We start from the raw sequence: 15,418 nt of genomic DNA on the forward strand, positions 1-15,418 counted from the left end.
ATCCTTGAATTGGCTTAAAAAACCTCCAATAACGTTTTAAGTTATGTTTAGTTTTAAGTAATTTGCTTTGTTCTCTAATCAGAGTGTGGAACTTAATTTAGCTCGATAAGTGAATACGAAGCATCCCTGACTCTTATCTAATTTTCCACATTAATACTCCACTCAGAGCACTTCATTCCCCGAATTCTAATTTTATAGACAGTAGGTTAACTGAGCACAGATTGTCTGGGATGGATTTTATTGCAGCAGCAATTAGTTTGAAACGTTTAACGAAATAGAGCCCATAATTATTTCTAAGCTATTAAGGCAACTACATTTCAGTTTCTAGTTTTATCACTTGTCGTAAAACGAACGACGCTGGATTATTTTTAACTTCATGGAGATTTTATTAGATTCCCAATGCAAACTAACTTAACTTTTGTGGAATGTCGTATTCATCGCAGAATACCAGTTTCGCCAGAGTAATAGAATATTTAATAAACGTATGTTTTCTGACTTCGTCGTCGTCAAAGCCATATCCACGTCTGGACCATAAACCAATATCTCTATTGAGTTAAGCTGAACTGACACTGATTGCCGCGCGAAGACAATGCCCCAGCTTCTCAGGCGCCATTTTAAGAGATAAAGCGTTTTCACTATAATACTTCTTCCTCATGTTGGGTAACAGAATATGTGTTTGCAGCTGTTTGGGCCATAAAAGGGGATTACATTTGAAATATTACTATATTGTTGTAATAACCATTACCGTAAAGATATTATTCTTGGCATGTGGGAGTTTCCGATAATCTAACTATATTCGGCAATTATATTTTTTTATTTGTTCATTTCATGTTCCACAATATTTCCATGCATCATTACTGTTATGTTAGTTTAGTATCACAGACATATAGTCTGCTTAACATTCAATTAGCGTTTTGCGCATCAAGCAGCAATCATGATATCGGCTGGTGGCCCGCATTGACCTCACAGTTTTTGAAGGATCACTGTGAGATTTCACACGACAGCAAACATTTTTCAATTGCAGCTATTAGCTGAAATCTGGTTCAATTGCCGTTCTCGTCGCATTATCTGCCATCACGTTTGCACGTAGCTTGCTACTTGGATTTTTACAGTGACTAATTTTATTTTATAATTTTTGTTTATCTTCATATGTAGGTATGTGTTGTATCTGAAATTAATTATTTCGTGACAAGACATGCATATGCATTTTTCTTTTCGGTTTGGGACTTCTCATTTACAATTACCACAGTTTGCCACTTTCTAAGTTACATCGTGCAGACAAAAAGCGTCTTTACAACACTAAGATATTCATGTATATAGCAATGCCTTGGATATGAATACTGAAATTAGAGCTTTTTTATTCCATTATTAGAACCTTGAAATTTGCAGTATCCATACATTAAAACGCTTACAAAAATATTTACTATAATATATAGTAAGAGATAACTCCTGCTCTGCTCGAATACAAGATTGGATCCATTTTCAAATTAAATAATACAGTGTTAAGCCGACTGTATCAAGAAACGTATAACACATACGTGAACCTGAATCTCTCATTTCCGTCTTTGTTGCAAACAATTTATGCACTGCCCCTTTAAGGGAACTTATCAACTAATGGGTTGATGGGTAACAATAAGGTATGTTGAACAATACGATATGATCTCGAGGTGTTTAATTTGAGCTAGTGAGTACCTATGTAGACAAGATTTACGGAATGCTTGCAACACTGATTGAAGTGGCTTGACTCCTAATTCCATTTCTGAGTTGCGTATATACTGTCAGACCTTTACATCAATAAATTCTCTTATCATATCTTAGCAAACCCCTGAAGGACCTTAGCAGAGATTTGAAGACATATTGAGCAAGCTAAAACTGACTGAAACGCTTGTGCTAAATATTGTAACTACTTTCCCGGTTAACTAATACTTAAAAACAATAAAGTTCATTCTAAATTGTCAACACTTTATAAACCATGCCATAAAGAATCATGTTGTCTAATAGTATTTTCCCTTATACACTAAAAACGACGAGAGATACGAGAAAAATGCAATGACCAAAAGAGCCAAATTGGACAATAAATTCAAAGTTACGTTTCAGCGAGACAGCATGAAAAGAGATTGGGGGGTTAAAAAAATGGCCTAAATCCAATATTGCATGGAGTGTGCCCTAGAGAATAACAGCCTCACTAAGTTCGAACTAAATGTTTCGGCAATTCGCTATGAGCTGTAAAGACCGATTGAGCTGCGGGACGGGTCGAATTTATGTCATGTTAAAAAACGTTTATGAAAAAAATAAATTATGCAAAATATATTTAATCGGGCGATTAACAATTTTAGTTAGCACTAAATCAGACAGCTGACATTGATGCGTGTGATAAAACTTTTATCGCACGCATTAATATGTCAACTGCTTGACGTTCACAAACATTTTTGCTACTGGCCCGTGCCACTCAAAGTGTCAGGAAACATTTTTTTTAAACGAAAGTTTTGCGAAATTTGTTCGTATTAAGTTAAGTTTTAAAAAATGTAGTATTTTTTGTTCGCTAGGATTTGTTGAGGAGCTAACAGATCACGCGGTATTTTACAACCGCAAGTAAACCTCAGCACGTCTGATTCATATAAACTCCTATAATCCATTTAATTCTATCAAAGTGACAATGATTGCCGCTCGAAGACAATGCTGCAGTTTCTCCCGCATCGTTTGAGTAAATGGAACGTTCCTTACGTAATACGATTTCTCCAACTTGAGCGTCACGAGAGACTATTTAGAACTGAATTACACTTCTACCTTAATTAATCACAAGTAAAACGAGGCCGTAATTTACGCCCGAGGGTTGGAAGCTAAAGGCCTATAAAGTAGGACCTATGCGCAATAAAGCATCTTTATCTTGACTTTTTATATTTCTCTTCGAAAGTTAATGGTATACTATTGGTCAAATTTAAATTTAATTAACTATACTCCTGAAGCTGGATGGTAAATGGCGATGTTACCTCGCGCCAGCACACCGATGTCGATAACCCGAAAACTTTTGAGCAGCCCTTTCACAGGAAATTCGCCCCTAAACGTAATAAAAAAAACTTAATTGTGCGACATGAAACTATTGCTTGTTTGTTGGGATAAAAACTCATATAAAACTGTGTTAAACTGAGTACTGATTCTCGGGCACAAAAACTTCAAACATTAATCCTAAACTCTATAAAACTAGATACATTGATCCCCCAAATAAAGGGGCTTATTACTCTTACTTGGGAACCGGGAAAGGCATAAAAAGATTTATGACCTTGGTGTACGATCCGGAAGATATATGGTGGATAGTTTTAACCTATTCGAGGGTTATAGTAGGGGTTTTCCCCCTGACAACTTCGAAGTTAACGCAATAAAGCTAAAAAATTTGTTCGTTGCAAGAATGAAAAGAAAAATGTAACTTACCCAAGACTCCTAATCTAAAGTTGATAGTTACAACTATAACTCGACCCGATGAGGCCAAAACAGTCCCATCATAGGGATTGCCGGAGTTCCATTCGTAACTTTCGCCATGGACGTAAACTACACAAGGCAACTTGGTTTGTTCCTCTTCGCCTGTTGCTGCAACGAAACGACTGGTTAAATTATCTGCATAGTTCTAAATGTTCTGATTTATTACAACAATAAATCTTATCGCTAATTTAGGCATGGGAAGTATGAGAAGTATTTTGTCCTGGATATTGTTTTTAGTAAAGTTAGTAAGGTGAAGTTAGTAAGCACCCATCAACTCGTCTAAATTATTGATAAAATATGAGCAAACGAGACAGAGATGGAATGGCCATAAACGATTTATATTGGTTAGTCCTGGTTCGGTGTGGCGGTTGATGGATTTATTATGATGGGATAAGTCCGTAAATGTTTCATTTGCAAAATGTCAGAGGTGCACCAGAAAGTGCCGCTGGAAATGCATTAAGTGGGAGCAGTAAAGAAATTAACGTCAATGAGATTAATGAATGTCAAAGAAATCGTTGAAGGCAATCCATCAATACCTGTCGAAGAGAGTATAACACAGAAGACTTTAAAGGTAGAAGAAGAAGAAGCAGATAATCTTGGCGAAAGTGATGAAATAGTATAAAATGAAGTTGCAGAATATATGTGAGATATACGAAGAAATGTTTCATAATGATGGAAATTCATTTCAGATACTTAAGAATTCAGAATTCGTCGAAGTTCATCGCAGCAGAGGAGATGAACTAAGGTAGAAGAAACGAGCCCATCTGGGATCATCAGGGATTCTCTTGGAGAGTAACTATTGATTAACAATTTACTAGGTCATATGAGCCAATAGACTTATCTCCATGGAACTCTCCTAAATCGTTAGGAAATTCATGACTATCTCCACTTCTGCTTATTAATTAATCACAAAGAGCTGTTTTGGTCTTGTTTGGATGTGGTCTGGGGAGGAATTTGACTTCATTGCTGCACTAAAACTTCCATCTGTAGGTTCCAGGGCATGCATCCAACCTTTTCACAACCTCTCTTAGACCTAATTGTTGTCTTGCTCTACTGTAGTTTGCACTGATCTTCATATCGAAATGTTTTCAATGCAGTGAATTTTTTATCTTGACTTCGAGATTTATGGAGGCTTTGACTGAACATTGGTCAAGGAACCGCTCCAGAAGTTTTGGTGATTATTCTTTTTTCTTTTAATTGTAGAAGAAAAAGCAGGAATCGAATTTGAGATGGCTGGATCGAATTTCGTTGATAACAGTAACCCTCGTAATAAATCCTAGTTTCATTATGGAACTGTTAACAATTCAGCGAATAAATCACAGTTAATAAGAGAATTTCTGGATAATATTTAAGAAACAAGAATGCAGTGGAGATAAATTATATTTACTTTTCCAATAAATTATTGAGAGTTGTCATGGTCTCCGGTTCCTCTCGTGTTTGGATTATTTAACGGCTGTGCTATAATTTACCGCACAAAATCGGGCAAATTAGTATTCCGAAAGCCTGTCTGTTGTCGATAAAATATGCATCTCGTATTCAGCCGGGCTTTGCAGTATGCTGCAAGCCAACAGCTTCCTTTGTACAGCGTAAACTTCAAATTTATTTTATTTTATGCTTGTTATCCCTCCCTATAAAGGGCATATAGTTTACGTGATTCCAGAGAAATTTTCAGTAATAAATTTGACAAAGCTGAATAATTAGGAACATTGTATGTTGAATGAGTTAGTGCTAATATTCATGGGAATATTGAAATATTATACCAGTTTCAACATGGATACATGTTACTGGTAAATGACGCTAAATTAGATTGCGAATAATTAATATTGTTCATTAAATAGCCTCATGTTAAAAAAGTCTAATTATGATTGCCGACCCATACTACGAATCAATTTATTAACGTAGATATAATATAAAACACTTTCACAAAGCCGACAAAGAGCGATGTTTTTCGCATTTTTCTTCCAACTCTTCACGTTTTCCTCTGGATGAGTTCAACATCTACTGTTGCGGATATTTCGGTCTTGCACAACTCCTTTTCGTTTGCAGCTTTCTAGTGGTGATCATAGAAATTTCGACTAAAATTTCTGTGCATTATGCGTGAGTGAAGCTTTATGATAACACATTTTGTAGTCTTAGACTGCTAGTTGAAAGTCAATGATTACACCTTCATCTATATTCCAATATCGTAAATTCCTTCTACAATATGCGTGACTCAAATTAATTAATACTGAAAATTAGTAATGAAAATATCAAGAAAACGAGTTACGAATTATCAAGGGTAACTTCGAGAGCCCCTCCTCACTATAATAGTCGTCAGTAGACTATGATGCACAGGATGGTCCATATTCATGGTTCCACGGAAACGAATACCCAACTTTGCCATGGTTGAACCTGCGCTGTATCTCACAGTTTTCGAGATCCCAATGATGAGCCCCGTGATTGGACCGATCCATATGTGGCCTCGGTTAACTTGACGCGATGCCTGACATACTTCCCAATTCGAGCGCCTTTTCTAAACTTTCCCTAAACCTGCTCCATGGGCACATTACCAAATCTCATTTTCAAATGAATATTTAGGTCTGTGAACTGTGTCCGCTCTTCTTCTGCAACAATCTATAGAGAGTTCAAAACGTTTCCTCGAAGGGAAACTAGAAGGGCTGTTGCGTTTTCCAAATCCATCCAAATGTGGAAGCCATCGGCAGCCTTGAGTTATCTTGGGTGTGGAGGTTTGGAGGCTTCATTTTATTTGTCGAAGGGGCACCAATTAACCTGTGCGATTGGCTACGACACTTTCGATTACTGATCGATTTATCTTAAAGTTCGGTTAGCAGGTTTATCACGAAGCCGCTTAATACGAAAATAATAATAATAATAATAGTTTTTAGAGTTTTCCTTTCGATTAATTTTTTTTATTGTTGAAGCTTGAAGATTGATCATCTAGCTACGTTGCGACCGCAAATTCTTGCATTTTGAGTTCAAATGACATTTTATAAATAGCTACAAATTGCAGTGGACAAAAGCTTTCCTCACTATCCCAAAGTACCTGGTTTGACTGCTTATTATGTGAGGTCGGATCGTGAACACTTAGCCTTCCGCAAAATAGATTAGAAGCATGCCTAGAACACACTCATAGTTCACTTTATATTGGTTATATTACCTGCTTCTTGGTTAGAAATTTAATCAAAGAGATTTATGCTAAGTGCAGAGTGAAACTTGTTAACAAACTGATGTACAGTGTGGAGTACAATGCACAATTTTGCAAGCGACAATGTGCGAATATTTAAACGGAGTTAAAACCTCACAAGCAGCTCATTTTCATGTAATATTTAAATATTTTAATCACGAGCTTACCACATGATGTTATTTTATATAGCATAAATTTCTTATATCAGAGGAAAAAGCAAAAAATATGAGTAGTAACTCAGAAAATTCTCTCTCTAAATTTCTCATGTACTGCTTTCAAATACTATATATCAAAGACTTCTCTTTTTGATATATTTCAAGATTCGAATTTCTACGAAATATATCCTTGAAAGCCAACAATTTACATATTTTTTCCTCACACGCACATCTAAAAGTTAGAAAGTCGTATCATATATCCCAAACATAAAAGTTTTTAATACGGTTTTGTACAGAAAAAGTGGGTAAGTCGATGTTAATCAAGTCCACATATATCTAACACAAAGTCTGCTCCTGACAAGAGCTGGCGTGTGTCGAAAACTAATTTGGTAAGCCTTGGATGTTTCTTTATGTTAAAACTTTTATGCCAGAGTTTTAAGATAATGCGAAATGGGAAGCTGTATAAATCAGATTCTTGGTAAAGTTTGGTATTTATCCAAAATTGTTGCTTTTAACGCAAACATGTAAGTCATAATGATTATCCCGGAATGCTCAATTCCGCTTCATGTGTGGCGTGTGGCCACGTCCGAAATAAAACTTTCCTCATTGTTAAAATGACATGATTACAAGTTGCAATCAACGTTTTTTCGATTAATTTCGCATCCTCTGTTTTTTTTATTGCATTTTATACCTCCCGCAAATTTGGTTTTTCATGGGGGAAATCAAACACATTTTTGCGCTTTTGATGAACTGTGACCAAAAAATGTAATTTATATCAAAATTGACGATTTGCAAGTTGCATAGACCTGATGCAATTTATAATCACACGAATGTAAAATATTGCGTTTGGCTGTCGTAAATAACTGAAAAGCCACGTAGGCATTTATGTGGAAATTATTGTATTTTTGGTAGGTTTATCGTTTTGTAAATATGTAAATCGCTTTATATGGCTATTTGTATAACATTTACGTTAAGAACATTTTAGTTATTCGCTATGAAAAACCGATAAAAGCGGAAACAAAGAATTATTTTGATGTGTCGCTTGATCTTTACTTTCGAATCCAAAAGTTATTCGCATGGGCCAAGTGTCTACACTTCATTTAAACTGAGGTTATTAGTTTGAAGTTTTACCCTTGCACCTAATCCTAACTTCGAATTTGCTGTATTGGGGCTCACTAGGAAGAATACCTGCCAAGTATTTAGCCAGTAAGACTTTTTTATTTTTAACTTTTTCTGCAACCATTTATTGAGTTAAACTTAACATGTCTTTAACTGCATTTGTATTCACTCCTCTCGTCAAAATTGAAATGTTTTCAACAATTTGAGTGTCCTTTCTTATACTATCAATACCTCTTCTCTATTCAAGATAATTGCATCGCACTCTGTCCCATTTTAAATGACCACATCTCCATTTAGTCAGATCAGGATTCTAATCTCACCTCTAATTTGGTTAACTCGCGAATTATCCCTTGGATAATTGTTAGGCAGCTTCATTTACCAGTGCAACGCTCCATCAAAAGCTAATAGCCCGAAAATTTCGTCCTAATAATTAATATTTAGTCTTCGATTAAAAGCCCTGAACTAGAACTTTGCCACGACTGTGCTCCATATTCTGTTTCGGTTTCATTCCGTATTTCCAGTCATAGCTCTGTTGTTTATTAATTGTTGTATAATTATTGATTTTGAATATTTTGTCAGCCTGTCCATCAATCCGAGGGATTGTTAGCGACGATGCAGGGTGTTAGGGAAATAACTCTCGTAAATTTAACCAATGATTAAGAACATCATTTTGAACAGAAAAGTTCCTTACAACAGAGGTCGAAAGCCTAATAGTTTTTCCAAAAAGAAATGTCAAAGTTTGTAACCGAGAAGCTATGATAAGCTTTAAAATTTGAATAAAATGTGGAAAAACGCGCTTGACACATGTTGATTGTTTGACATGTAACAAAAAAAATTATTCAACAACAACATTGCTAAAAGCGATTGAAAACTTAATTAAGTGGCAAAAATGAACGTAAACGGCAACGCCGCACTGCACGTAACCCAGGATGAGGAGTTTGTTTTTGTTTTGATTATTTTTTATGGCCCTTAGGGTTGCTCGCCTACTTTGCGGGTGAAGCGATAAGGTATTGGAATGCGCGAATGAATATGATCAAAACTCGTTGCAAAAATATGCATAAATAGTTCCCGTGAACAATTTCTTAAATTTACGGAGTGCAGCTAATGTGTTTTGCAAAGAAGAAAGCTTTTTCGTCGGTGGTAAGTAATTTAAGAGTGTTGTGTTTTTACTATTTTCTATTTTTCATAAGGGACATTACCAAACTGCATAATTTTTTCCTTAACGCCCACCAACCTCTTTGGAAGCTTAAATTAAGAACACATTTGCATGATGCGCGTACATTGAATCTCTCATCCAAAGATAAACTTCCTAAACGTATATAAAATACGACTGGAAGTCTTAAATCAACTTCGGTAAATAATTTACTTAAGAAGCAAGTGCAATAAACTTGCCTGTAAGTTGCCGAGCAAACTTCATGTGAAAACAGAGATGGCTGGAATTAATCACTTTACAAAAGTAAGATGAACTCATTAATTTACATCAAACGGTAAACTTTAACTGAATCGCAAACTCCGGCTTTACTCTCTAGTTAAAATGTAAAGTTGTTAATTGATTTAATCAGTTTAATGTCTAGCGTTCCTGATTGTTTGACCTCTTATGCGTATAAGAGAGACGTGTGTAATTTTTTAAAAATCGTATTTTTCTGTTATTTTTCTGTTATTTTTCTAGTTTCGACAGAAACAGAGACACATTTATTTGTTGTACTTCTGCTGTATTGCACCTTGTATGAATTTTAATAATAAAATGTCTATTTCGCTTATATCTAATCCAGGCATATCTAGTAATAATCAGGTGTCTTAGGGCCCCTATTTTCGACCTGCGGTCCTGTGTACAACACTAAGTAATCGATAGTACAACTCCATGGACAAACTGTATGTGGTAAAGGTCAGATTAGTTAGGGATAATCGCTAATCCTTTTACCAAAGTAAAACGCCATTATGGTGATAATAATGGCGGACATCGTAAATGATTTGGCGAAGGTTAAATTTGATAGCATCGATTTTACGGGGTGTTATTAAGGGCCCTCCGTTATGAATAATGGTTGGTCCCTGTTTGTAACTGCTTATCCAAGAGCGCTTCTACATATTTCGAATTGTGATTTAGATAATGAAGGAGGCTTTTATTAATATTAGTTTGCCTAATTTGATCAGGACAAATGGAAATTCCTCTTTCTGGTTTCTTATCTGGCTTTATCTGATGGTGCAATTTCGGAAGAAATTGGTTAAAACAAATGTACCGAATAAGAATAATTTAGCCACTCACCCGATAAAAATTATGCAAATCGTTTTTTTGTTGCCCTTTAAATTTCCAATTCAAATTCTTCTGAAAGAATTTCAAATCACGTAGAACTTGTGTACAGTGGGATTGTTTTCAGAGCATGCTTATTATTAGTATTTGGAAATGGTAAGAATAATTATTCAGAACATGACAAATCCGAAATTGGCATTCTTCTAAAATTGGAACATGATATTATTCACTCACAACATATGCGTTAACGATAAAATTTAAATCTGCTAGTCTGTTATTTCCAGCACATGTTTCCACGACCTGCAGTTGATGTGTATAGTTTCTATACACTTCAAATGCGTAATTTTTTATTTAAAGCAAGGAAACTCCATTCGCACAAAACAGTGCGAAGGAAAATTGCTGTAATAAAAATAAAATTATCGTATTTTTTTCCAGAAATGGAGTAACTTGTTTTGAAACACGTTTATGGGTAGGTAATGGGTCAGTAATGTTATTTTCCTAAAAAAATGCCATCTTCTTCGGGTCGGGCATTAAAAAGCGTTCAAGCTGTTTTTAGGAGAACAAATTTTCGCACATGATTTTCGGTAACTTAACATGCAGTTTACAAAGTACTATTGGTAATTTTCACCTGTGAATAGGTCCAGACTGGCAAAACTTTGTTCCGTCATTTATCCGGAAAGGTGCCAATAAGGAAGCACAAATTCGTCTATCATCGAGTCAGAACTTACTGGTCCAACCTGGCATTAAAAAGATTCAAGTTCTGCCAGTTGACATTTTAGAGAATTTTCAGAGGAGGTCAAATTCATAAAAATGAGCCCTTTTATCTTCAAACAGGACAAAGACGTTTAAGGGTCTAATCGAAAGATCCCCCCCCCCTCCCCCCCTATTTATAAATTTCAAATGCTCAAATTTAGAAAACAAATGGCTTTTAAAACTTTACCAGCAATTACCAATAACTCATTTAATATTTAAAAACAATTCACGAGAATAACACAGGACTTGCCTTCAGCAATATCTCCACTAAACCAACTATGTATATTTACTTTATGGGAAAGGGCATTTTTTGCTAGTTTGTAAAGCAGCTCTTTTAAAATGAAAGCTGTGTGGGCTGATATTCGGCAAAAAAGGTAATTAGGGTCGAAACAAACAGAATTGGAAAGCTTAGGGTACTGCGTTTAAGAAAGCAATGCGGGCCATGATAAAATTTTAATTAAAACGTAAAATTAGCGAGAATTCAAAGTCTGGAAATTAATCTGAAAATCCTCAAAAAAAGTTCTCCAACGGATCCTTGTTTGGGATAAACTATATGGGCCCACAAATTATTTAAGGTTTGAGTTACGCACACATTTTTTTAAATATAAATTCAAACCTTGAAGCCTGAACTGAGTACGCCATTGAAAACTTTAGTCATCCATCTCGGCTTTCAGAGGATTCGTTCCGCATTTTTAGGAACAGCCGCCAAATGAGCGGCAGTTAATCAAGAATCAGGCTGAAAGGTGATGGAAAGTCTAGATTACTTTTATTCAGTGTGAAAAGTCTGATGGTCCATAGTCATTTAACTAAATAGCACCCTGACATGAAAGGTTAAGAGGGTCTCTAACTGAAAATATGTTAGAGGTGTCGAGTGTCGAGATAAGAATAAATCACATATTTTCACATTCAAGATATTATGAACTACAAATGGCATGCTAAGATATGAGACATGAACTGAGGTATGAAAGAGATAAATACTTTTATGTTCGATTCCGCTGGTGTTAGAACGGAATTTCAAAAGAATCAACAGGTAATTATTAGTAGGTATATTGAGGCTCCTCCATTTTAGAGCCTCGCGGATTCCTGAAATATTTGCGCTCAAAGCTTGAAAAGTGGGAACCTCCTTCTTTTTGAAATTTTCCGAAAAATTTTGAAAATAATTTGAAGTGCTATTTTCAATTTAATCGACCGCTTTGGATTCTGTATGACCCTAAATATTGGGATCCATATTGGGCCTCACAGTGGGGTAAACACTCTATTGAAAATCACCTCATTCTAGTACTGATCTCTTCCTAAATAAAGTTTTAACCCATTACCTAGGTTAAAAAATGACAGTTATTAAAATTTTATCTGAACGAGCAAAGAGGATTAGCGAACCTTTGGAGCTGGAAAAGAAACTTAATCGTCTGGAAACGGCATTTGGCTTTAGCGGTTATATCAAACAAGAGTTCAAGGGAGTAATTGTGCAAAAAATTATTAAGTTTGTGGACAAAATTTAGAAGAGAAGCGTGGATTCGCATATTCCTCCTATGTATCTAAAAGACAAAAAGAGATATTTTTTATTGCACTAGGAGTGTACTAAGTTAATTGCAGATGAGGCTTCGACTACGTAGAAATTGTAAAATATAGTAACATCGGGAGGGGCATGAACCATAAAAGGCATTGCACATTGGAACATACAGAGACATCTATTGTAGCTAAGGATACGCTCGTAAATGGTCATGCGATTCTATCAATAGAGCGGAATTTTTTTATGAATCCTAATGGTACCATCCAACACTTACTAGATTCAGCCATGATAACAACTTTAATAAGATGGAAGAAATGGCTGGCCTTATAATTCGGACTGGAAGCCATTGCGCCGATGTGCTGCCCCCACCACCAGATGAAGGAAGTATGAATACAACGGCTTTTCAAATTACTGCTTCAGTTAACATGGAGAATCACGGAAAATCACTTCATCCGTTACCACATTGCCTTTGATAAGATACAGTGCAAAAGTGGACTGAAGATTAGTTCAGGTTAGTCCCATAAAACCCTGACTCAAATGCTCGGAAAAAATGTCCAATTGTGTACAGATATTTATTCGTGTAAACATAACCTTCAGATTGATTTAGACCGCTTTTCTTAAGCGCATTAAATCTATTGACGTCACTATTAAGCCTTGATTAGAATATTACAACTGAGAAATGACCGGTGATCCCATATGGGAGTTATTAATCTCTGCAAAATAAAAAGGAAATCAGAACAGAATCAATAATTTCCCCAAGATGTAATATAATCCAATAATTTATCAACCTTTCATCCGTATAACCCGTCACTGAGGGAGATATAATCAAAAAGGAAATCCGAGTACATAAGGGCTGGTAGAAAATATACACCGAACTGATCCCGTGTCATAAATAGGCATGAGCTGTTTCCTGCTAATGGATGGAAACACAAGGATTCCGTACCCAGGCTATGGTGACAAGTGAGAATTAATGGTTGCAGAAATGAACAATCAATAATTATGTCAAAGTAACTGATTGCGCTTATCCTCAATATCCTGCCCCATTGAGGAGTATCGGCGGAATTGGGTCATCTATCTTCGATAAGTTTGAAACGCTACATTCGTGAAAAACAGGTGCAATTCTCATGTCTCATTTCAGATAAGATAATTTGTTACTTTTCGGCATTTCAAAAACTGAAGATTTTCAATCATTTTTCAAATTTAATTAACAGTTTAATTTTTCATTGTCTTCTCAACCCCACAAACGTTTGTAATTTATCACACACTTCTGGTAGATGGATGCTAATTTTTTAGATTATCCAAAAATCCAGAGCATTAGTGATCAAGGATCAAGTACTCCTACCCGCGGTAGAACTCATGCCGGCTTAAACTGAACGATTCTTCTTTTTCACTGATCATGAATTCAACAAAAGATTATCCAGACTTTAGCCTAACAAAGCAAATACTCACAACTCTTAATTGTACCTGAAAAATTCACTCGAAACGGGAGCGAATCCAGGTCATAAAAAAATAGTAAAATGTCAGGGTGTCACTAAACTTTAATTAGATTCAAACTTACGAAAACACTGAAAATCGCGACTCTCGTGAACGAAAGATCTGCATACATGTAGGGTGTAGCCTGCTACGAGTTGACTACGAGCACGTCCAGCATAAATTTCAATCACTCAACATGGGAACTACGGGCACGAGAAGCAGAAACTACAAGCAGGTATCGTTAATATGCGGGCACGCGGAGCATAAATTACCAGCACCCAAGAGGATATAAAAGGTTAGAAAGTAGCTTTTTCGGCACACCGATGGAAGGGCAGGGCAAAATCGCAAAATGTATCACAGAGTCTGAAGGGTGCAAAAGGCGCTATGGCGAGCAATCAAAGTAGAGAAGCATCCTCGGAAAAACACTCTACACACAACGTTAAATATGTGCCTGACGAAACTCACAAAGGATTTTTTTATGATACAGATTATCTTAGGCTTACTTTGAATTTCTAAGGGTCCATGCATCGCAACTTACAGGGCCTTTTATGTCCCATATCTATTACAGTTCAATAAGAAAATTCAGTTTCCCGAGGAAATCTGTCCAGCTGCTCATTAAGATCTTACGGATATCCGAAAGTCGGATTTATACGCTTAACTCAAAGTCTAATCCGTAGTCTTAGGTTTTCAGCCGCTTTGCGTTCATTGAGGATATCCTTTACAATTTCTTCTTCTTCCGAACCAGGAACCCTTCCCCAGGAGTTCTGCGGCTCTTACAGGGCTATTACATATTCGACGAGGTCGACATGAGAGAATCGTTAAGTGATTTTAACTGTTCTGAGTCTTTAGATTCCATAGATGTAATTCGGAGTTGAATAGTGGTTGGCAATATATGAATGAGTTTAAACTGGTGAAAATGTAGTAGTTCATGTTTACTAAACTTTTGTAATCTATGTATGCATATTGTATAGATTGGCCAGCTCAAGCGGAAACAAATTGTCTGCCACGAAAACTGCGAGAAAGTCCAGTATAGATTTTAATTTTGTTCTTAATGTGTTAATGTGAAGCACATACAGGCACTTAGATTCAAGATAAGTTTTAAAAAAAATTTTTTGGCAAGATACTACATGGTTTGACAGGGTAAAAAGAAGATCCTGAAAGGTGAATAAAGCATTATGGCAGACCCAGAAATAAGAACAGACCGGAAATACGTACTTTGCTAATCGTAAGAGTTTAGAGAAAAAACCGGGGTCCTTTTAGTCTGATAAATTTAAACGTAATTTTTAAAATGTTTGTCCGCCCATTGTTTTCCATATAGTCCCTTGGGTTTGCAAGTTATATTTAAATCAGTTAGGTAATATGTTCCATTTTTCAGAGTTTTAACGATTTCTTGAAGAGTAGTGTAGACACAAGCTTGCAGCACAAATGAGCTCATTTGTATATCTAAATTCTGATAAGGAGCAGACATAAAAAGCAGACGCCGGAACAAACATCTTTCT

The 15,418-nt window shown here is 35.9% G+C and overlaps 1 protein-coding gene across 2 annotated transcripts in view; it reads right to left on the reverse strand.

Moving 5' to 3' along the window:
- The window catches only part of Nlg2 (Neuroligin 2), a 154,457-nt gene that overhangs the window by 44,855 nt on the left and 94,184 nt on the right, over nucleotides 1–15,418 (reverse strand). For both annotated transcript variants that reach the window (XM_066397809.1, XM_066397810.1), the window contains exon 6: nucleotides 3,430–3,585. In XM_066397809.1, the coding sequence (XP_066253906.1) occupies nucleotides 3,430–3,585 (156 nt within the window). The remainder of the gene's footprint in view (nucleotides 1–3,429; nucleotides 3,586–15,418) is intronic.

This window comes from Euwallacea similis, chromosome 16 (assembly GCF_039881205.1).
Source record: "Euwallacea similis isolate ESF13 chromosome 16, ESF131.1, whole genome shotgun sequence".
NCBI classification, from domain to species: domain Eukaryota; kingdom Metazoa; phylum Arthropoda; class Insecta; order Coleoptera; family Curculionidae; genus Euwallacea; species Euwallacea similis.